The sequence below is a fragment of the Quercus robur genome, chromosome 6 (genome assembly GCF_932294415.1).
Source record: "Quercus robur chromosome 6, dhQueRobu3.1, whole genome shotgun sequence".
In the NCBI taxonomy this organism is placed as follows: Eukaryota; Viridiplantae; Streptophyta; class Magnoliopsida; order Fagales; family Fagaceae; genus Quercus; species Quercus robur.
Genome location: NC_065539.1, coordinates 15,639,298 through 15,664,622, shown reverse-complemented (window position 1 = coordinate 15,664,622; position 25,325 = coordinate 15,639,298). Strand labels below are relative to the sequence as shown.

General features: G+C 37.0%; 2 protein-coding genes across 2 annotated transcripts; both read left to right on the top strand.

The window, feature by feature from the left end:
• The first annotated feature begins 414 nt into the window (after nt 1-414).
• Nucleotides 415-11,232, top strand: LOC126689901 (serine/threonine-protein phosphatase 7 long form homolog). The gene is made up of 7 exons (XM_050385065.1): nt 415-471; nt 1,158-1,921; nt 5,054-5,141; nt 5,801-6,199; nt 8,133-8,388; nt 10,334-10,741; nt 11,164-11,232. Exons 1-7 carry the CDS (start codon nt 415-417, stop codon nt 11,211-11,213), a joined length of 2,022 nt encoding a protein of 673 aa, XP_050241022.1. The 3' UTR covers nt 11,214-11,232.
• An 8,658-nt stretch (nt 11,233-19,890) lies between these two features.
• On the top strand, nt 19,891-22,356 carry LOC126689900 (uncharacterized). The gene has a single exon (XM_050385064.1). The coding sequence runs from the start codon at nt 19,891-19,893 to the stop codon at nt 22,354-22,356; it is 2,466 nt and encodes an 821-aa protein (XP_050241021.1).
• Nucleotides 22,357-25,325: the final 2,969 nt, after the last annotated feature.

The window sequence follows — 25,325 nt, the reverse complement described above, 5'->3', positions numbered from 1 at the left end:
TTTGCATTATGCTTTGTTCATTTGTTGGTTTACTTTGTTTGATTTAGACATTGAATCTCAACTTGGTTGGTTGGTTAGGTTGCTTATACAATTTGCAACTATGTGTCTTTTATGTTTATGCCTTGCAGCCATGAACGTTAGGTTGTTTATATTTTAGTGTTTTACTTTAACTCTTCCTTGATATGATTAAATCGATTGAAAATCAGTGTATATAGATGCATGATGTATAATTCAGTTTAGCAATTATATGTTTTCAATTTTCTGTGAAATCTCTCTTTCACTCTGTCTCTCTGTATTTGTTTCTGTGAGTTTGTTGTAGAACATTCAATTACTTGCCTGTGTTTACTTGCAAAAGCCAAGCTTTTCTTCACTATTACTTGCCTGTGTTTACTTGTCTGTGTTTACGTGTCTAACATGATTGCATGCGTGTCAGATATGCAACAAGTGGGAAATGTGGATCCTGGACCGACGGTTGGTACACAGTTGACGCGGCAGCCGGTTCATCGATCCACGCTGCTTTAGGAGACACCAGCCGGTCAGGTGTGTAGTTGTACTGAACTTTGGACATGTCGAAATCATTTAATTTTATTTTTGTAGGGTTCTTTGATTCTTAGCAAATAGACGTTGGACATGGTAGAATGTTTTGGTTTACGCAGAATTGTATTTAATCCAAAGAGAAAATGGCATGAAGCATAAATAATCAAGAACATTGTGTGGAGCAGAAATGTTCAAAGTCAGTACATGTCCAAAGTCAGTACATGTCATTTAGAAGCTATAGTAATCAATAAATAATTGAATCCGCTACTATTCTTTTTTCCAAACATGCACACACAATTACGCGTGGCTACACATAAGACAACTAACGACCTTGATTCCTAATTCCCTACTCCATTTGACATAGTGAGGCACTTTGTTCATTCATTTCAAAACATGATGCCCATCACCTTAGTGCTAATTTTAAACAATGTCATTGATGTTGAATTTGATCCTATCTGCTATTGAGGTAGAGCGAATAAGCAATTAACATTGTAACTAACGTTTTGCAAAATGTTCGGGACTAACTAGTTAGCCTACTGTTTCTTGCATATTATTATTATGTAGCATTGTTATAGTTATTTCGTGTGCACTATCCTAAGACAATGCTCTTTCGTGTGCAGGTAGTGCCAGGCGTGCTAAACTGCAGACGCCGAAGTTGCAAGTTACCCGAGCATGGGCTTGACCCACGGATTGCTCGGTACATAACTGAGGCGGGTTTTGAAGGGTTATTCAAGGTCCCAAACTTGGAAGTGGATCATGCGTTGATCACAGCACTAGTTGAGCGTTGGCGTCCGGAGACGCACACATTCCACCTACCGCATGGAGAGATGAGCATCACCTTACAAGATATTGAGGTGATGCTAGGGGTTCCTGTTGATGGGTTGCCAATTACTGGGGCTGTGAAGATGGATTGGCCTACGTTGTGTCTTGAGTTATTGGGTCATCGTCCACCAGACCCGATACCGCATCCCCATGAGAACACCTCTATCCTTGCTGGGGCGAGGCTCAGATTCACGTGGCTGGATGCACTATTTAGTGGGCCCCTAGCTGCGGATGCTACTGATGAGGTGGTGCAGCAACATGCGCGCTATCACATACTCGATCGGTTGGGGACGATTTTGTTTATGGATAAGTCAGCAGACCGGGTGTCGGTGCTGCCTCTACAGTTCCTAAACCCAATTAGCAACGCGAAGAGGTACAGTTGGGGTAGTGGAGCATTAGCCTGGTTGTACAGGCACTTATGCAAGGCATCGGAGTCGAAGGCGAAGCAGATTGGTGGAGCAGTGATGTTGGTGCAGCTGTGGGCGTATTCGAGGTTCCCATTGATATGCCCTGTTATGAGGTTGCCACTACCGCCAGTGGAGGCAGGTCCCCTTGCCAATCGGTATGTTATTTGAGTAGTTTGATACAATTGTCAAGTACTCTTATTTTTTTTCAATAAATGTTTGGTATGATTTGTGGTGCCTACGTATATTTGTAAGACTATGTTGCTTCTATGATTAAAGCATGCTACTTTGCGAAAGACAAATTTCTTCACCTTATGTCAATCATTATATTTGCATTATTATTATTTTGGTTAGTCTGATTCCAATTTAAATTCCAATATCTTACTACATTTAGTTAATATTAGAAATGCTAAAATGTATTGGCAATGCTAAAGCATAGTTGTTTTGGCCAATGTCCTTTTCTGCCTGGTAGTAGTTCTGAATTTGCAAGATAATTAGGGCCATAACCTAGGCAAGAGCCTTGTATTTTAATTGGCACCTCCTAGTGTTTCCGACGTAGACATCCAGGGTTCAAATCCCCCACTCCAACTATGAAATTATAAAAAAAAAAAAATAGAATCAGGGCCATAACTTAACTTTACCCTATGCTTAACTATTTTTATATGGTAAGACAAATAAGTATATATTACATGTATATCACACCTCTAATACAGAAGAAGATAGAAGAGATTAAATCATATACTTTCAACAAATCCCTAAGTCAAGAATCTCTCTATGTCTAGATCTTTCTAATTTTTAGTAAAATAAGTGGTGGAAACCCATAATGATGGTTGGATATCATAGATAACCTTGGGTTTTCACTTCTCAGATGGTTTGGGTTTAATATTCCTCCTTCAAATTTCAATCTAATGTATTTTTGATAATTGTGTTTAGAAATGAAGTATTGGTTTTTTGGTTTTCAAAAATCATTCATCATAGAATATACATAAATTGATATATGAGATGTACATGAGTCAAGAGCTCCTTGGCACTAATTGTAGGACTTGGCTAACCAATATGCATCACGGTGGGTTAGTAAGAGCTTAGAAATTAATTTAAATCCTCTTAGCATTTCCATCGATGATTGTTATTCTTGGCATTCCTTTATCTCAGTCTCTAGATTGGGTGGTAGAATATTTTTCTGCCGTATGTCATTGTTGTTTAGTCTAAAGGTTAAAGACCTCATGAATTATTTGGTATCACTTTTGATGTGTAGCATAAACATTTTATGTGGATTGGTAGTTGCATACATTGCCAAGTAAATGGTTATGAAGGTAATGGAAGTTCTGGTAACTTTGATTTTTTTTTTTTTTTGGGTTGATGGTAACTTTGATATGTTAATGAAGCTATAGGCCTGTTTCAAATCAAAATTGCCTCTATTAGCTTAGGGACTGGCCTCTTGTCCTAAAAGGGTCCATGGTCATGAGATGCTTACTAATGCCATAGGTTCAATCTGCCTTTTTTAGCTTCTAATGCAGCATTTGAGGAGACAACTGCAAATAGATTTTAAACTTTGGTAGAATGAATTCAGTCCAAAGAAATTTTTTTGACTACATTCTTTTGAGAAATAAATTTTGGTATCATGCTAAAACTCTTACTAGAAAGTAATTATACTAAATGAAATTATGTACGGTTATGTCATTGGAGAATTTATATTTTGTCAATAAATAATATAAAATAGTATTCAATGTGACAATTTCTCCAATTTCTCTATAATGATCCACAATTTCTATAATTGCTCTACTACCCGGTGAAGGACAAATACCAGACCAACCCCAACCAAATTATCCAAATCCCAACTTTATCCACCACCGTGAACGACCCATATTCCCTAATCACAAGTTGGTTTTGTGATTGTGGGGTTCCATTGTCGAATCAAAATGTTACAAATGAAAAGGGTAAAGAAAATTCAAGAAATTGAAGATACATTCACATGGAGTTAGTCACCATTTCTATCTAGTTTCCAATATGCTGTCTTCCGTCCAAAGCTGAACCCATTGAGAATACAGTAAATCAAACAGGGCAGGGAGACAATAATTCCCAATCCTGCAATTGCCTAACATAGATAGGGTACTAATGCACTACTTTACCCCTAACATCCAAATAATCACTAACCCTAGCATGTTTGTTAGCTGCAATTTGGAAAGGATCATAAACTAACGTAAACTAACCAATTAAAAGACTTGTTCCCGCACCATGCATCAGGCCATATACCCTCACCATCATGCCATCCCCAATTTGAAATCTAATAAATTTATAGGACTCCCAAAACCTGCTCTTATTCCTTTCCACAGTCCCACTCCGTGTGGAAATTCTACTCCGTCTATAGTCCACTGGGAATCTTGCTCGTATTTAATTCTCAGAAGGCATCTCCACAATTGGTCATTTCCCTGAGTAAAGCACCATATTCACTTATCCAACAATGCAAAGTTGAAGGAGCTTAAATTTTTAAAGCAGACCAGAGCGGCCAGTGGACTAGAGACCAGTGAACTGGGACCTAGACTGGTATGGTCCACATTAAAAAACCAGGAAAAAATTGGAAGGGCTCAAAACCAGTCAAACCGCTTCCTGGTTTTGAGCAGTTTGATTAGTTTTGGCCCCTTTTTTAATTACTAAATATTTTTATTCTCTTACAAAAGAAAACCTTGTATATTATTTTTTTGATAAGTAACAATCTAATATATATATATATATATATATATCATGCATATGTTAGGTTTACACATAAGCTAGCCCAACATTAAAAACTAAACAATGTCAGGCCCTTGCAAAAACTAAACAATGTATTCATGTTTGAAATTCTTGATGGAGAGGTATTTATTGAGGAGGAAGTATAGTATCCCCTTTCATTTCAATCTAGGACTTTCAATAAGTCTTTCTTACAAAACAATAAGTCCCTCATTGATTTTGACTTGTTTTTATTTTTATTTTTTTAAACTGGTAAGTTATAGGTGCACCCAATGGGAATCCAAGATTGAAAAGAAAAAAAGATATTACACCATGCTTGTAGTAATAAAGGAGCCACTCTTTTTCTGTCTTTCATTCTAGAGAAGAAAAGTTCCAAATTTAGCATGATATTTTTTATTTTTTATTTTTTTGATATATAACTTTAGAACTTTTTATTAAAGAATAGGCAACCCAAGTACACTGAAAATGTACTACAGTGGCATGAATATTTGCATGATAATTATTTGGAATCTATTATTTGGATGATAACTAATGAGCATTGTTTGAAATTATATGTTTACTAGATGGAAGGGGCCGAAGAGCACGACAGAGCATGCGACACATGTGCTAGTTGCGTATCGTGCGTCACTGTCGAGTATACGGGCACACCAGGTATTCTACCGCTTCATGTCACAATTGATACTGTTTGTTCTATCGTGCTTCACGTTGTCCACATATGATCGTCGAGTGATACTGTTTGTTCTAATTGAAGTGCAAAGAATAATATGTTAACTCATAAATCCAGCACTATAAGAAATTCTCCTGATGGTAGAATTACGTTTAATTTTGATTGTGAATCAATGTCTGAGAGTGTAAATTATATATCAGGATTTTCTCAAGTCACCTTCCCTTTTTCCGACAAACAAATCTTTGCCAAACTTAGAGATAATTAGTGGGGAACCACATTCATGCAGTTCATGATTCATGACCAGAAATATAAAATTATTGGAAATTCAATGATACATAAAAAGTAAGCATGCATGCTATAATTGTAGACAGATTACTGATGGCAAGTTATAGCTCGAGCCAATAAAGGAATACGTATACAGATAAGAAAATGTTTTCGATGACATGAAATAACAACTCTATCTAAGAAAGAACTCAAATCATACATAGGTATAAGGTGACAGCCATAATTAATAAGTAATTCTCTCCTTGATCATATTTTCTTATTCAAGCATCATAGCTTTTTATTATGTGGCTGCCACACTGGTAGCACTCTGAGCTTCTCTTATTGTTGGCAGGCATCTTATTGTTGACCATTTATGCAGGTTGTCTGGGAGCCCTACAGCGATGTCCTAGAGTTGTTGCCCCCATATTGCACTGCCGGCCGACAAATATGGAGGGCCGATGTGCCATTGATCTATTTTTGGATAGTAGAGGATCATCATCCGGAACGTGTCTTTCGTCAGTTCGGGATGAAGCAAGTGCCACCGGATATTGTTGATACGTCCGTTCATCTCCACAAAATCTCCCTCCAAGGTAAACTAGATAAGGATTGGGTGCAAGAGCATGCTGTCTACATTGACCGATGGGCCCATAGAGAGGAACATATTGTTGATGCACCGGCATTGGATGGGGACACGACATACCTTGCTGCTTACATGGAGTCGTACCGAAAGACGACGAGACGGTACATTACACGCGACTCGGCGTATTGGGAAATAATGGTAAGGCAACAATTCGATGCTTCTTTTATGGATTGACAATATATGTGTGTTGCTGCATGCATTATGAGAATTTTTTTATGAGTGGAGTCATTGGATCAATATTTTGATATTCATTTTAGAGAACATTTTCATATTCATTAGGGTATATTTATTTATTTTTAGGTTTGCCAAATTGTTTTTGAACATGCGGTACTGAGTACCAATTAGTTATGGATACTTTAAAGTACCGTCCCTAGCTAGCTTGGTGTTTTCCTCGGAAAACCCAGTCCATATCTTGCAAAAGTTGATTGAATTACACAGAATTGTAGGATTTTTTTTTTTCATAATGGGCTTCCTAAAAAAGTTCTTGAGAGAGAGAAGAGGAAGAAAGTAACCTAATCTTTTTTCCCCCTTCTTTTGGCACCTTAAGGTTGCCTTTCACCTTTAAGTGTAGTAAATTTGTGGAGTGACCATCACACCAAGAGTGTGTAGTGGTAAGTTACTTGGTCATGTTAATTTACTACACTTATATTTGGTCAAATAACAGTGAATCAAAGTTGCATTTTAAATTAGTACTCATGATAGAATTTAATAATTAATCATTGGCTTTTTCCTAGCTAGGAGCTCATTGATGTGGTTGTTGTAATATCACCCCACTTAGTTTTCCATATGAAATTTGCCCTAAAACTGAGATTGTTTGAGGCATGGTATGGTCACAAAAGTAAGCTATTTTAGAAAATATAAGTGGAGCAGTCTCATTGAATTAGTATAACCGGGTTGGGTTTAGCACATCTATGGATTATCATAAATTTGGGTTTGGTCCATAGACAAAGAGAATATGATATTGCAACACGATTGGGATTATGGCCAGCCCTGTTCCTCATAGTTAGGGCCCAACCCATTATTAGTTAATTTACATTTATTTAGGAAAACAAATGTAATAATGATATTGTTTGTACCTCTGATTCTTTAAAAAGACTAGACAAATATTTAAAAAAGGAACTAGCCAAATACTTTATACTGCAAACTTTGTTGCACATTTTATAACATTGGGTTCCATTGCAATGTCTACTTTTACTCCAACCTATTATATATTCTTTTTACGACTTATGTTAGTAGGTCCATAGACTAGAAGGGTTCTCTTGTCTGGTACCCATTTTATACAATTCATATATTGCTCATCAAATAGAAGAAAAGTAATTAAGGGATTCTTTTTCTACAGATTTTGATATCATATAATTAGGTTATGCCAAATTCGTTATATAAAAAATACTAATCAGTGTATGACTCAGCAGTCGGTAGAATACTTAATAATCGCATAACATTGCATGATTTGCACTTTGAAATAAACTAACATAAACCTTTTCATTCACTTTTATAGTCTCATTTTAGTGGGGCAAGCATAAGATGATACAACTCTGAAGACTCAAGCAAATTCAAACTCGCATTTGATCGAACACTATAATTCTTGGTGAAAGACCATCTTATATAGTATCTTACTAAATTATTGACATGACCTTTGGCAATAATATGCAAAGAAAATGTTAATGCTCTCATCAAACAAGTAAAGCCTTCTCTGGTTCCTTAAGATTGTCTTTTCTCTTGTTTCTTCATCTACTTTTTAAAGACATTGCAATAGTGTGCGATACCTTGGAATATTGTAAAAATGATAATTGCAAGTAGGATTAGCTCTTTCAATATCTTATAGATCGCAATGCTTTTTTCACGGGTATGCATAACCCCAAATTTGGTTCGTGTTAGTCTCATTAAATATTAATAGTATATAATTTCAACCACAACCTATTTGGGGGACAATAAAAATTATATATATATAAATTATTTGTTAAAAAAAAATTAAAGATAAAACAGATTTAGTGCTTTGGACTTAAAGGCCTAGTGTTGCACAACACAAAACTAAAGAAAGAAGTTTAAATGGGACTCCTTTATTTCGCAGGTTGAGTCCACTGTGGAATTACTATTGCAATGCGAACCAAACTCCGCAGTGTACAACCACCTGAAGAGGACGCTGGATCTTGTCGGAGAGATGAGCCGAGCGGCATTGGAGAATGCGCGTGCCACGGTGACTGAGGCGAGCACACAGGCCACAGGCCGTGGTGGGGGAGGTCGTGGGTCTAGAGGGCGTGGACACAGTGGAGGTCGTGCATACAGTGGAGGTCATGGACGTGGTCACGAGGATGACGATGTCTTGGGTAACTTCCAACTCTAATACCTTCAATTCTTACTGACTTTAACTTCTACTACTTTCAGTTGTAATTTATTTAGAGGACATATTATAGTAGCAAAGTATATATTGTTTGGTAACATGTTTTTAGTGTTAATTTTCACTTCCTTCTCATAATTATGGTATAATTAGTAGCGTTACAATGTTCTGCAATTATCATAAAAATTAACCAATGGGAATAAGCACTTTTTTCTTCCAAGCGATATATATATGTATTGAAATGTAAGACATGCAAACTTGTTTCATTCATTCCTTATCAACTACAATCACAATACTATTATCCACTTTTAACATATACACATCAATGCTAATATATTATGCTTATGTATGAAAACAAAAGTCCAGCAAAATCATTTTTTCATCGTATAAAGCACAGAGCACTATGGATGCCAATGTAATTCCTTTTAAAAATATTGCTACGCGACCATGAACATAAAATTAGCATTATATGAGGAAATTCAAAGTTGTGATCACACTATGACGTTCATAAAATTAGAGTTTAAAAAATAGTAATAACAATGATAGAGTATAAACAACTAAACAAAGCTGGACTTTGTATTTCAAAGGTTTTGTTTTATAAATTTTATTATTATAGTTAATTTAATATGCCAATGATGAATTAAAAACAAAGTTTTATTAGATTTTACCAACAAAACAAGGTTTATACGTAACTCGTCTAGGTGGCGTGAGTATTAGTTTTATTGGGAAGGGTTTACACTAGACAATAGTTATTGGATTCTATGAACGACATGCACTAGGTGCGGGTCAAGCGATTGCTTACGCATTTGGCCCTTGTCTGATGTTGGGTTTACACTTTACAATAGGGTTTACACCGTATTCACTTCGCCCTTGGTTACACTTCACATTTTGAATCTTCTGTTAGAAACAATGTTTTATTGTTATAGTATCAGCTTTGTAACTGCTATGTGTTTTCAGGTCTGCTCTACCTTTGTTTTTGGACTTTGTTGTCTTCCATTCTCAGTTGAATGAATACAGAGTGTTGAAATAAAGAAAAAAAAATCATGGGTGTCTTTGTGAAAACTGATATTTATGAACATTTTGTAATAATTGATAGTGGAAGTAATATTTCTCCAGTCTCAGTTAGAAAATTTTTCCATCCTAAAACGCCAACTTCATTTCTTAAATGTTATTGTTGAAGTTGAAATAATTATTGTATGAAAAAATTGGCTTTTGCCCCTTTCAAAAAAACAATCTAGCATTTTACCGTATTTTCCAAATTAATTAGGAAATGCCCCTCTGTTTAAATTCGATTTTTTGAAAATCAAGTTAAGCTCTATAGTGACGTTTTTTAGGATTTTATAGTGACGTTTTAAGGACCTATAGTGGCGTTTTAAGGACCTATAGTGGCGTTTTGTAATCCGATTTCCATGAAGTTGAATTATAGGTAACAAAAAGAGAAAAAAATTGCATGTAACTCGACTTTATGGAGATTGGATTATAAAATGCCACTATAGTTCCTTAAAAACTCACTATAGGATCCTTACAAATGTCACTATAGGGCTTAACTTTGTTTTAGAGAAAATCGAGTTTAAAAAGAGGGGTATTTCCCTAATTAATTTGGGAAAGACGGCAAAATGCTAAATTGTTTTTTTGGAATGGGCATTTGCCCATTTTCTCTAGCTTGGGGCAAAATATGATACTGCCATTGCAAATGGAAAAGCATTCAATCAGAATTCAGAGTAAGAACATTGGACCGGAAATTCAAGCAACCATGAGACTTCATTTTGGATGATTGGTTGTGTGCATGTGAGTGTGTATATGAGAGGTCTCATGCACCCAAATTAAGCGAGTTTAAAGGGTCAAATGCCATTGAATCATATCTACGCTGCAAATAGTAAGACATTTTATGACTCAATGTGGTTATCTTAATAAATGCAACTGTTTTTCTGCAGATGATGAGGCGTTGGAGGGCGACTGGGGCATGTACATGGATGGTGTCGGGTCATCGCGATGCACGTCTGACGCTGCTGCCCAGCCATCCCACCCCCCTGGCCATGAGAATAGTGCAGAACACACATCCTGTGCCCAAGCTGGCCCTCGGTCCCCACCACCCACTCGGCTGTCTCCCCCATTGTTTGCCGACTCTGCCCACGACGGTGGCTGTATATTTGTACCCACCCCTGGCCGACCGACACCACCTGTAGTTCAAGCTGAGCCCACCCAGGACCCTTCACTTCCTAACCCTGACGAACCGGCTGCACAAATCGAACAGATACAGGGTGAGAATATAGTGCCGGTACATGGGTTGCGAAGATCACTTCGCACTGACATACATCCCCCTGGTTGTGGGACCGGCGACGGTAAATAACATGATTTATGGAAACATGGAAGCTATCCATAGACTGCGCATAATTATAAAAGACATATAAAACTCATAAAGGAATTATTACTATGTCATTATATGTCATAGTCTTCTATTTTCATAATGATAAAGTAATTATTTGCATAGCTAGGAAGGCATCTTTCTTAACTGCTACATGTTCATCAGATTGTTCAGATTAACAATCTTCTGCTTAGTTTGCATTATATTTTATTATTTAGGCAGTGCACCTCCATGCTATGTAAACTGTTTATCATTTACCTTAATAGAATGTCACAGGACTTGCATATGATGTTGTGTGCTTTAAGTGATGATCGTACTCAAATCAAACATTTTCTGATAATTAAATTAAGCATAGGGAATGCGTGCATTCAAGTAATGTGTGATCCCTTTGAATTTCAGGTAAGACGAGACCGGCGAAGGCAATTGTGAGGAAACGAAAAGATCGTTGAGCCGTTGATGATGTGGAGCTTGTGGGGGTAAAACCTTGCCCAATATAGTTGATACATTTTTAATTTATTTTAGTTTTTGAGGTTCAATTTCGATAATTACAATTCACAACCAAAAAAAAAAAAAAAGAGAAAATAAATGTCCTCATTATTAGTTGGTTGGGATATATGGCATGACTTAGGTGTGCGTAAACGTTAAGGATTTTTGTATAGTTTAAACTTATATTGTCATTTAGTTGTTGGTTTTTGTTTTTTATTTATTGATTCATATTTGGCATTGAAGTTTTTGCAGGCTTCAGTGGTTCCTACTATTGATATTAAAAGAAACCTGACCACAATTTGTTTTTTTCTTTGTTTTTTGCACAGGAGTTGGTAGACGTGTTATTGTTCGTGTAACAGCTAGCGGATAAAACTTTGAGAACATTTTTTGGACATAAAAGACTGACAGATTTTTGGGGAGCATACATGACAGCAGATTTTTGGAGGGCATATATGTTAACAGGTGATTTTTTGGATATGTTAGACACAGCTTTTGGAACATATTTTGTAAATGAACCTACTTAAGCATGTTTATGATGTACATGAATATTTGAGTCAGCTTCGAGTTAGGTACCAATTATACCAATTATATTTGCAAAGGGTGGATATTTTCATGTGCGATGGAAAAGTTCATTTCTAGATTTTTGTATCTATGTATCTGCATATTTGAACAAGGGCAGCATTAGACGAATGCAATATAGTGATGATGGATGGAGATCCCACAACTGAAGAAGTTTAATTTATACATTACATTTGTTGAAATTTTCCTTTTATGTGGGTCTCTTTTATAAGCAAAAGACTCTAGTGTAAATTTAGACAGTTGGGATTTGTTCAAGATGAATGCAACGTTAGCTGATGAATTACTAGTTCTTGTTCTTGTTTCTCTAGTACCCATGAGGATTGTTCCTATACCCGTCATGTTACTTGGATTATTTACAAGCAATATTCACGCTCTTATTTTTGCAACTGTAACTGTGGCTTATATAGGTGAATCCATGGAGGGTCATCATTGACTAGTTTGCGTGATTTATTTTTTAAGTTTAACCCTTACGCAAAAAATGTGTGTATCGAGATAATGTAAGGGGTGAGCATAATATATAAAAACTAAATAGATAAATCATATAAATATAAACTATATAAAGTATAGAAGTAATATTGAAATTACAGATTTTAGCTAACGTTCTGGGGCACGGCAACAAACAAAAGGCGAAGTAAAAAAAAGGAAAGAGATCGAGAAGATATTTGTCGTAAAATTCCAGTTCGGTCTATTTATCCCCCCCTAATGAACTACTATCTTTATATTGTTTTGTTCATTTAATTCCAATATTCAATATTATTACATATTTGTAATCATAATCTTACTAATAATCATGATCGTAATACTTACAGTATTACTCGCTGATACACTTGTCGAGTATTATTACTCGAATATTACGTAGCCGAGTAATGCGTAATAAAATTCCTGCTAAGTATATTACCTAGTACTCAATTTCCACGGAATCGAGTACTAATTTAAAACCAAGAAATTCCATCAGTCCATTCAATCTTGTCTGCACAACTCGATTGCTGTTGGACTGGTGTGTGATCGGTCAGTTTCCATATAACTCGCTGCTACCCTTGTCGAGTATTTTTACTCGAATAATATGAAGTCGAGTAATTCGTAATAACATTCCTGCGTACCATACTAAGAAGTACTCGATTTTCACGGAAGCGAGTTCCAAGTTAAAACCAAGAAGTTCCATCAGTCCATCCAATCTTGTCTGCACAACTCGATTGCTGTTGGATTGGTGTGTGATCGGTCAGTTTTCATATAACTCGCTGATGATCTTCTCGAGTAATGTTACTCGAATAAGCTGAAGCCGAGTAATTGTGCCCTAAAATTCCTGCGTACAATGCAATGTAGTACTCGATTTCCTTGGAAGCGAGTACTAATTTAAAACCAAGAAATTCCATCACTCCATCCAATCCTGTTTGTACAACTCGATTGCTGTTGGATTGGTGTGTGATCGGTCAGTTTCCATGTAACTCGGTTTTATAGATGACGAGTACTGAAGACTCGCTTATGGAATTATCGAGTACTGTACTGGTTTATTTGATTTCTATGTGTCTAGGTACCTTTCCCCCAGAAACTGAACGAACCCTCACGCCTCTCTGAAATTCTGAATCTGAAGACTGCCTCTTCGTTTTCGTCGTCAACCATTACTCTCTGTAATTTTCACTGAATCTCCTCAAAACTCCAATCGCCCCTCTTTGATGTACACAGTACAGTACAGATAAAATTCTTCACTATAAAACCAAAACCCTAGTCTGAAAATGTCTCTCAAAGTCGCTATTCCCCTCAAATCTGTAGGCGACCCCTCTGATTTATCTTCTCCTCACAACCGGTATTCCAACCGGTTATTTTTCTTCAGCTTTGAACCACCGAATCCAGTCCAGCAAGGTATGTCCTTTTCAGATGATGAATGTCCATTATAATTTTTGTTTTGTTTAGTTAGAAGTGAAATTGATTCATTAAAGTGTAGTAGATGTCGTTTGCTGTGTTACTCATTATTATCGTAATGTCCATAGATTTGTGTTGTTGATTTTAAAATAATTGGGTCTTGCTGTCTGATTTCTTTTCAAATTTCTTTGTATCTGTCATCTTCAAACAAAATATTTTGAGAATACATCCGTTCGTTTGTGTCCATCATAATGTACATACAATTTTGTTTAGTTAGTAATGAAATTGCTTCATTAAATTGTAGATTTCGTTTACTGTGTTAATCATCATCATGTCCATTTTTTAGTACTTATAGTAGACTTTGTCATTTTTAATAAGTAAATCGATTTACAAGAGATCATAACAGTTAAATTATATGATGTAAAACAAAAAAAAAGTCTAGAGACACAGAAACCTAAAATTTCACCCTTTTTGTCTTTAGAGGGTGCTAAAGTTATATCAATACTTACAAAAGTAATGTTACAAAGAGGTACAAATTTTGACACGTGTTAAATTGGTAGGTTATTATTGAGTCTCATGTTGTTTAATATTGACATACTTTTATTATCCATATTGAACAATATGCCACGTCATACAATTCTAAAATTTATTATGAATTTTAGTATGTCTACATACTTATTGTATTAGTCCCAGTGTTCTGGGCTCGGGCCTGTGGCCTTTGTCTATGCTTGCACAATATTTCAGGGTGAGGTATACGTGGGTTAAATTTAGTCCAAATTTGGCCAATTAACCCACTAGTGTCTAATTGTTAAGTAGTAATAGTAGATTGTTTGTTCCTTTTGTTGATTTTAAATTAATTTGTCAGTCCTTACTTTTTCTTACAATTACTGAATTTGTTATCAATAATTTTTCTTTAAATTGGTCTAGATGGAAAGTGATCAGATGATTCGCAGTGACATGACGAAAAAAGGAAAACAGCCTGACTTAGATGCCCAATTTAATGAAGTGTCTGACCTTCCCGAGCCAAAGAAGGCAAAGACTGAGCTCAAAGTCTACAAGAGGAGGACTTCAGGTGTTTGGCGTGACTTTGAGATGCTTCCGACAAAAGGTAAAGAACGGCCTTCATGCAAATGTAAGCAGTGTGGAAAGAAATTTATTGCTGACGGAGCATTTGTTCAGTATAATTTGAAGCGCCATTCGGAGTTATGTCGAAAGAAATTGGAAGTGCCATTGAGCATTCCTGTTTCTACAGGTAATGCATTTTTTATTTATATGTTGGCTATCCAAAGTTATAAGTTTATGATTTAAAAAAAAATTATAATATATATGTCCAAAAGGTTCTGGATTTCCCATAAAGTACAACAATGTTTACTTTAAATATTAATGATGAGGTGGTGTAGAGAAAAGTTGAAATGGCATTGAAGTTGCTATATGTAGTACAAATTTGAGTTATGAAAATAGAACATGCTGAGCAGAGTGTGCACAATCTTGGCGAGAATTTAAATGGAATAATCTGATGAAAAATTATGCATGATGGTATGGTTGATACCAACGTAATACAAATTATATTCATGCATATTTTTTAGAATCGTTTTTGGATTTTGTTGGCAGACAGTAGACAGTACAAAAAATTTAACAGTCATTGTTTTTTCTTACTACTATGCAAATGACTTATTTGTTTAATTGATTCATTGCTTACATTGCTTCATTACGCACACATTTTAAATTTCAGATTTATATTGTTTATACGTTTTTAATGTTTCATTCAATTCATTTGATGTAGACCTTGTACAGCCACAATTGGAAGAGGTCAGTGAAGATAAAAAGAGCATGGAGATCAATAACGATGAGCACAAGGAAGACAGCTCTTCTAATCGAGTCTCTTAGTGATGTCTGAAGGCTTTTTGATATGGCACTGGATTTTGCCATGAACAATTATTACTATTTGCGATGTAATCATTTTGGGTTTTTATTATCTTAATCTGTTATGTGTTTTAGTTTTTCATATGGAACTGAAAATGGCATCTAATAGGAGAATACTTGGTTATTTATTATGGAACTTTGACATGGTATTGTTGTTTACTTAGTATGGACTGTGGAACATTTTGGAAATATTAATTGTTTTAGTGGAAGAGTTGCCGAAGTATTTGCATTTGTCGTTATTTTGACTTTTTTTTACTTGATTTATGGTTGAATTCTGAATGTACATACATGGGCAACATAACAGGTTATTTGACAATGTGGGAGTGAAATTCAAACGTGTTAAGTGTAATATGTAGTGGAATTATTATGTTTTGAATTTGAAACAACAAAGAACAGGCCGAGATAGTTTTTATTTATTTATTGTTTTTTCAAAATATAACCGTGGTACATATCTATGTTTTTTTTTTTTTTATAGAAGTTCACTTTTTTCATTACATTGTTTGCTTTCAATTTTTATCAATTTAAGAGTTTAAACCATTTCTTATGAATTAGAGATAAAGATAAGTTTATTACATTAAGGGTATTTCATAATTTTCATTAGTTGTTTAGCGCTTTCCCTGAACATCAGGGGCAATCTCAGAAAATAAAATATTATACAATTTAGTATTTAGTCGAGTTTTTATCATTTTGTACTGAACCTGATGTTTTTTTAAGATTATGTATTAAAATAGTTTAGGGGTTTCTCTTATTTCGAGTCCCCATTTATTAATTAAGTGAATGTCCTTAACGTCTATATTTAAGTTCTGACTATTGAATGAAAGGTAAAAATACATGTCTAACTTGCACCAAAACATTGCCTACAAAATTAGATTACTCTCCTGATGGTATTCAAAGCCAAGTATTCACTTATAAAAAAAATTTCATTAAAACAAACACGTTTGTTTGAGAATACATCTGCCATGATAATTGATAAAAAAAAAAATTATAATAATGTGGTACCAACCGTTGAACACACACATCTGCCGTTATTGAAACAAAAAATAAAAATCAATTACCTTTATTTAAAGAAAAATAAAATTTTTTAATTATCGTAGCACAATTCTTATCTCAATCCAATTATCACAACAATGATGTTTTTAACAATTACAAAAAAAAGAAATAAAAGAAAATAAAATCCAAATAAATTTAAGAAATAAAAACAATAAATAAAAAAACCTTCAAAAAGGTCATCCACTCTTTCTTACCTACGTACAAGTTTAAACTCTCCTCATATAAAACAGAGAAAATAAAATTCAGTTTCATGATCATCAAACAGTTACAGTCTATCAGTTACAATATTATTTGACTTTGTCTATCCTTATCCTCATGTCTCATCTGCAAAAGGTCCTTACAAAAAATGGTCAACATTCTTTGACGCAGAGTCAAATGATCAATTCTGTCGAAGTAAGGAATGAAATGGTCTTTTTCTTCCCAAGTATGTTTAAATTTATTTGGAAATGTACATTTGTATATGTTAAGGTTGAATAACTGCATATTACGTAATGAAACAGTTTGGCAAATGCCCATACATGTTTCATTGCTAGGTGGTGTGCATATCTGGATTTTATGTTCCAATATGGCTCAATGTCATGCTGCAAAATCATAACCGACACGGGGTATATTACATTAGCGTTACGACAACTAACCTATTGCTCGTTATATTCGCAACTTAATTATATACAAGTTTTTTTTTGTTTTTCCTACGCAAAAAAATATATAGATAAAATACTTATTGGCTATCCAAAGCCAAGTACAGTTACCAAAACAACATACCCAATGTTAACAACAATACAAGCAATTACAGGCCAACAGGCTAAGACAAAGTACATAATAAACGTTGAAAAGGGAAACAAAAAAGATATTCAACAACACTTTAGCATGTTCAGCACAATTGTGAGCCATAGGGGTCATAAAAACACATATATTTATATATTTAGTATTACTAGATTCATAAATGCCACAAGCAAGAGCCATAGTTTCACCTTCATTTCGTGCTTCCTTGTCGTGTCGAATCATGAACTTCGTCATCCCCCATAACATGGGCTACCACTTCACTTAGCATGTTAGTACTCAAGGTTGCAATTCTCCTTGCGTGGTCACGCTCCTCAATAGCAACGTTTAACTGATACCTCAACAATCTGTTCCTAACGTCTCCATCGCAATAGCTAGTTCCTTCGCTTTGAGATGCCATTCCAGAACTTGATGGCGACATGGTAGGAGATGTCCACGATTGGGAAGCACCATACTGCACGTTCCTACCATTACGTTGCATGAACTCCATGTATGCAGATTCTGCTTCCCGTCGATCCTTGTATGACTTGTGTTCAGCGTTCGCGAATCTATGAACTTGTTTACTTGCTTCTGCCCAATTGTCGTATATGCCAGGAGCACGACCAACGAAAACAACATAGTATCTGCCACCCTAAAAGAGTTCGTACAACAACACTGTATGTTAAAACCATATCTGTTGTGCTGGGGTTAGAACTTACGAAGTTTCGAAACTGAGGTATTAGATAAAAATGTACCATGTTGCTCTACCAATAGGTGCCAGTGGACTGCAGCAACGTTGACGTTTCTTGTTAAAAGATCTGACAAACAGTTGCATCATCAGCATTTGGTTTGTACAGTAGTAAATTATTTAATGAGAAGTACAAAGAAGGTGGGCATGTTACCTCTAGAAGCGAAGGAGGCTTCTCTCCCTGTCTAAATGTTTTCCTCTGCCAAGGTTCCAATCCACCAGGAGAGGAACTTGTCATCTTATATAAAGTGGAATAACTGTTGTACTCGAATGTACAAGTTTCGAGTACAACATGCAACTCGCCTCTCTAAATGGCGAGTATAAACAACTGTCCTAACGACCAGTTTGGTGAAGTAAATAATACTCGGTCTCCTCAGGAACGAGTTTTATTTAACTCCATTTCAGAATCACTGTGCGTTCTGCTGGTAGTTGTAGGTTTTAATAATACTCGGTTTCCGAAGAATCGAGTTACATGTAACTCGATTTTTGCAGAAACGAGTTATATTTATGACGTACACGGTTTCCATAATACTCGTCCTCAGTATAATCGAGTTATATGTAACTCGATATCAGGAATGCCGAGTATTGTCCAACCATAACACACCCCCACCCGCCCAACTTTCTGGGACCACTTACCAATTATAGTTGATACTGTCGTTCTGAAGTCTGGAGGTGGACCGGTCTGCGCTTGCAACCATTGTGTCACAACTAGTGAGAGGTGTCATCTTACATCAATTAACTATCTACACAAAGCACGCTAATTCATTGCCAGTGCACTTCAAGAAATTGTTCTGTCAACATCTCAGTTGATAGGTCAGTAATTCATATAACACTTTACAGCAACACAAATTTTTTTATTGCTGTTGTGGGTGTTGAATTGGGGTATCTGAACAAAGTTATGTAGTACAAAATTTGATAACAGAAATTATTTCAATGTTGTGGGTCTTCAATGCTAAGTATCTGAACATAATAATGTGGTACATGTTGCATGCTAGGAATTATAGAACTGATATTTGCAATGCTTTTGCATGCTAGGAATTATTTCAATGCTTATGAATTATCTCCCTTAGACCAACACGAATTTTTTCAATGTTGTTCTTGACAATTTTTTGAATGGGGACATCTGAACATAATACTGTTCTTGACAATTTTTGAGAACACAAATAATATGAATGTTGTGGGTCTTCAATAGGGGGTATTTGAACATAATAATGTGGTACAATTTTTGAGAACATAAATTAGTTGAATGTTGTGGGTCTTCAATGGGAGGTATATGACCATAATAATGTGGTCCATATTGCATGGTATGAATTATCTTGCTTATTTGCAATGCTTTTGAGTTCTCATTTGTTGAACAATAGCCAGCATGAAACCCGACCACATTGTGCAAACATTTTCGTTATCGAAATGAACTCTGATGGAGTAGACGATATAATTATTCAATAGTAAGTTTTAGCATGTTCAGCACAATTTGCTTAGGTACATAGGGCATGTATAGTTAGCCTATGCTTTCACAATATTACGCAGCATGATACAATTATTACTATTTGTGGTTTAGATCCGTTATGAGTCCACATTACTTCTATGTTTACTACGACGGGGAGGCATATATTAATGACTTGCACGGGCTATCATACCGAGGTCCGAACCAAAAGCAAACGCTTATTGAAGTGAAACGTGGGATACCCACGAGAAAACTTAAACGGAAGATAATGTCAACTATGGGGTTAGACAAGGATACCCACGACATCTCCATTGTATTTCGGGCTCCGCAGCAACTAGTAGGTACCCAAGTGTTCTACAATTCAATTCCGTTACAATGCGACAATGATGCAAATATAATGTGGGGAGTGATAAAGCGGGCAGGGCAATTCATAGGTTCTGACTTGTATGTAACTGTCCACACTGTTGGGTTCAATGTCGACGGGGGTTCGCAATATGGCAGTAGAGTTGGAGAGCAAGAATCAATTCCTGTAACCGTTGTGCACCCGTCAGTTACACCCGAGACATCTTTGCCCCACAACTGTCAACCATGGAATGGGGTTGCTATGGACAATACTGAAGACGCCGAAGTGTTAGGGTCTATCCATACCCATGAGGATGAAGGATATACTCACCGAAATGAAGATATCCAAACCTACTTGGACGAGGCAACCGAAATGGATGAGACTCGAGATGTGTATGAGGAGTTCATTGATAACGATGGACCGGTAGAGAATCCAGAATTGTTAGATGAACTACAACCGGAAAATAATCCGAACCCTAACCCCGAATGGTTCACGTCAAACACATGGGATGACATTAATGACCCATCACCTTCCCTGGAAACAGGTCTGCTGAGTTGGCAACCGGGGGACGAACCGAGCAAGGGGATGCTATTCAAGAATAAAGCTGCGGTTCAGCACGCGCTAACCATGTTCTCCGTTGGGCTGAATAAAAAATTTAAGTACATGAAGTCAGACCCCGAGAGACTGGTTGTAACGTGTGTACACGATGCATGTCTGTGGTCAATTCGAGCTATCTACAGCAAAAGGCACAAGCTGTGGATGATCACAACATGTAAGGGTCCCCACACTTGCTCGACACTCCAAGTGGAATATGATGGAAGGATGATGGATTCGAAGTTCATTGCCATCACACTTGAGTCATACGTACGGGAAGACATTTCAAGAACAGTAGCAACCCTGCGTAGTGTTCTTCATACGAAGCATGGCCATTGGGCGTCTCACTATAAGGTTTGGGATGCAAAACAGAAAGCCGTTGCAGCCATCTACGGTGGTTTCGATGAGTCATACGCAGAATTGCCTCGGTTCCTGGCAGCGTTAAAAGATGCAGATCCAACCACAGTGACACAGTTGAAGTGCGACCACCGTAGTGTGCCGGGAACTTGCACATTTAACTATGCCTTTTGGGCTTTTGGTCCGTGTATAGAAGGGTTCAAGTATTGTAGGCCGGTGATAAGCATCGATGCAACGCACCTCTATGGCAAGTACAAGGGGAAGTTGTTGATAGCAATGGCAACAGATGCTAACAACGAGGTTTATCCACTGGCGTTTGCCGTTGTTGAGAGTGAGAGCAAGGAGACATGGGGATGGTTCTTGGCATGCCTGAAACGATATGTTACGGACCGGACAAATCTTTGCATCATCTCTGACCGACATTCGGGTATAAAAGCTTGCTTTGATGACACAAGGATGACTTGGTTGCAGCCTCCCCAGGCCCATCACCGGTATTGCCTCCGCCATGTAGTTAGCAATGTGAACACAAAATGGAAAATTCCGGAGTTGAAGAACATGGTATGGAGGGCCGCAAGCGCGAATCAAGTTAGAAAGTTTCAGGCCACACTGGATTTAATTCGCAATGTCAAACCGGCTGCACACAGGTACTTGGAAAATGAAAACAAAGAAAAGTGGACACTTGCACACGACGGAGGGCGTCGATACGGAGCAATGACAACCAACCTATCGGAGTGTTTTAATGGAGTACTGAAAGGTGCACGCAGCTTGCCAATCACGGCAATGGTGAGGTACACCTTCTTCAAAGTGAACTCCTACTTTGACGCTCGTCGTAATCTCGCTCTAGAGCAATTGGAAGCGGGTCAAGAATGGTGCAAGTATGCCATGGACAGGTTCGAAAAAAACCAAGCGAAGGCAAAGGACCATATGGTGACACGGATGTGCACACAAGCACAGTTATATCAGGTTGACACACCGGGTAATCCTCTAAGTAATGGGGGCGGACAACACACGCACAGGGTTGATCTTCGGGGTATGACATGCACATGTGGAAAATGGGAAGCATACAAGATGCCGTGTTCACACGTAATAGCAATTTGTGCTAAGTATAAGCACGATGCGCAGCAGTTTATTGATCCTTGCTATAGCGTGAGTCATAGGTTCCATAGCTATGAACCGGTATTCCAACCGTTGAAAGACAGATTAGCATGGCCGGATCCGAAAGAAACTAGAGTAGTGATGCCCAATCCGCACCTGATCCGGAACAAAGGTTGGCCAAAGTCCACACGAATCCGCAATGAGATGGACGAGAATGATAGGGAGTTGCCGACCTCCCTATGGATCGAGAATGGACCCAAGTCAAGATGTGGGTTGTGTCGCCAAGAGGGGCACAACCGTAGAACATGTCCTACTCGAAATGTGGAGTCAACTAGCGGTGGAGCTGCATCATAGGTAAAGGTCATATATCTCCTACAACTTTTGTCATATATAAATTGCCACTATTAAGAACTTGGAATATTGTTCTCTATTGCCATAGTAAGTATTTGGACTAGTCATGAAACAAACACTGGTGTTCATGCATGTATAGGCAAATGAGGTTGTTCAGTTGTTTTTGTTACACTATTCGTCGTAAGTGTTGTAAATTTTTCCTGTTCTGCCTATGTTGCGTGTTAATAACTTATATAAGTCCAGTGTACATAACATTTTTTAACTATTTACAGTAGGTACGGCAGCCAAGGTGGATGGGTGCTAACAAAGCTGGACGTTGCGCAGCGAGGATGATCCCTACCTCTTTAATTGGAAGCAACCGAACGTCACCAGTTGAACAGCCCCATGATGAGAAGACAAATGATATTGGTCATGTTAACAGCTTAGAAGTTGATATTAAAGTTTGTACTTATGTAGTCATGCACGTTGTTAGTGCCTTTAATGTTATGTACTGATGGGGGTTTTACTAAGCCGGTCAAGCAAACAATTCAGTTAAAAACGAAGTTATTGCAATGGGGTTTCACTAAGCTGTTTTAGTATGATTTCCAACTTCTCCAACTTTGTTGCATTCATATTTATATAGCAGTGGAAATCTCAAAAGCAACAATATAGGAGTGTGTTGCATGCCATGCACTTGTTGCTTCATGAACATTGTAATAAACAGAACATACCTGGTGTAAAAAACTGACTGAGTTGCAACAGGAAAAAACATGCAGGCCGAGTTGTAATATGTAGTGGAAGGTTGTTCTGCAAAACTCGATTTTGCTAAAAACGAGTAATCGTAATAACTCGGTACTAAAATACTCGAGTACCATGTACTCGTCTATGAAAACAAACTGGAAAACACTTTACTCGATCTTACATTAAGCGAGTTCAATCCGTAACTCGATTTCACAAATGTCGAGGATTACTGGAGAATTACTGATCAGTCGAACTGGCTGCGACCCATCGAAATGCACTGGAGTTGTGATGTGTTGAATGTGTGACTGTAAGAGTCGATTGTTATTCGATCGCTGCGCGACCAATCGAGGAATTCATGAGTCCAGCCATGATTGTCTGAAAAAACCGACTGTTGTCCGATTGGTTTCGATTGGTCATAATATAAAAACTCGATTGTAATATTATCGAGTACAGAAGTAACTCGATACTATAGTCATCGAGGACATTGTATTACTCACAGTACATCACAACTCCAGCCAAAGTTGTCTGTAAGAATCGACGCTTACTTGATTGGTGGACGATCGGTCCAAATGAAGTAACTCGACTATACTATAATCGAGTACTACTGGTGTCTAACAAAATATAACCAGCTAGTACTCGCTCTCCGTGAAAGCGAGCATTTTAAATTTAACTCGGTAATTTAGTCATCGAGTACTAAGTTGAAAATAGCTTTCACAGTACTCGATGTCCAAGAAATCGAGTTTAGTATATTACTCGCTTTCAAAGAAAGCGAGTAGATCTGCGTTCCATCACAACTCCAGCCAAAGTTGTCTGTAAGAATCAACGCTTACTTGATTGGTGGACGATCGGTCCAAATGATCTAACTCGATTAAACTATAATCGAGTACTAACTGGTGTCTAACAAAATATAACCAGCTAGTACTCGCTCTCCGTGAAAGCGAGTATTTTAAACGTAACTCGGTAATTTAGTCATCAAGTACTAAGTTGAAAATAGCTTTCACAGTACTCGATGTCCGAGAAATCGAGTTATTTGTATTACTCGCTTTCAAGGAAAGCGAGCAGATCTGCGTTCCATCACAACTCCAGCCAAAGTTGTCTGTAAGAATCGATTCTTACTTGATTGGTGGACGATCGGTCCAAATTATGTAACTCGGTTATTTGTTAAGCGAGTACTAAAGTACTCGATTTTGTCAGTATCGAGTTATGTTGTTCCTCATTTACACAGTTCAGTGTTAACAGTTGTTTCATAAAAAGAAAAAAAAGGAAAGCTGATGTTGTGTGGATGCACTGGACTCCCACGGTAGCAGCAGTCGATTGCTCTCGATTCCTCAAGCTCGTAAGCGACTTCCCGGGTTCCAAACATTGATCCTCAACTGTAGTATGACTCTTTTACCCTTGCTTCCCATTGAAATTAATTTCAAATCCTGCATTAATCTCCCTGTCAAAGCTGAAATTTCGAACTATGCAAGTGTGGGGATTTTCATGATTTTGGGTGTTGTGGTCTGAAATGGGTCATGGGTTTTTACATATGCATGTTGTTCATACGATTTGTAGCCTTTAATTACATAAACATAGCTGATTTCTACAAGCCCATTCAATTTAGGGTTCATGTGTTAATATGGAATTTGGGGATTTTCATGGGTGTTGGTGTTTTGACATGAAATAGGTAATGGGTTTTTTTGTATGGATGTTGTACACACGTTTTATACACTTTAATTGCAAAGAACGCATGATTTGTGAGAAATGACAAATTAGAGTTCATGTCTTCATATTGGGAATTTCGGGATTTTCACATGTATTGCTTCATTTGATCTGAACTGGTTCATGGGTTGCTGTGTATGCATGTTGGCGATTCAGTTCTCTATCGTTTATATTCAAAATTTTCACATCTTGGTATGCATGTTGGTTCATTCGCCAATCTTGTTCTTCGTGGAATTTGGGGTTTTGTTGAATTGGGTATAATTGCCTGAAATTGACGACATGGTAAGACATTGATGGATGGTAGTGACTGGTTTTACACCCGTTGCACCATGTACACTGTGGGTTTGCATGGTTCTCAAATAACTTGACTGTATGGGTCAATGTTCATGTACGTACAGAAAATATTTCATTTCAATGCATTCATTCATTGACGCTTATTGTGCATCAATATCATGCAGTCTTTTTCTCATGCATATGTACATTGTGTTTATGTGTCTCTAACGCAGTTCTAAATATTGGTTTTCTGTTGTGCTTTCATTCCCACTTGTACA

Coding starts and splice junctions, on each gene's coding strand:
- LOC126689901 (XM_050385065.1), top strand. CDS start 415: ATGATTGCATGCGTGTCAGATATGCAACAAGTGGGAAATGTGGATCCT. Junction 6,200..8,132: donor CGGCGTATTGGGAAATAATG/GTAAGGCAACAA, acceptor TTTATTTCGCAG/GTTGAGTCCACTGTGGAATT. Junction 8,389..10,333: donor CGAGGATGACGATGTCTTGG/GTAACTTCCAAC, acceptor GTTTTTCTGCAG/ATGATGAGGCGTTGGAGGGC.
- LOC126689900 (XM_050385064.1), top strand. CDS start 19,891: ATGGGGTTAGACAAGGATACCCACGACATCTCCATTGTATTTCGGGCT.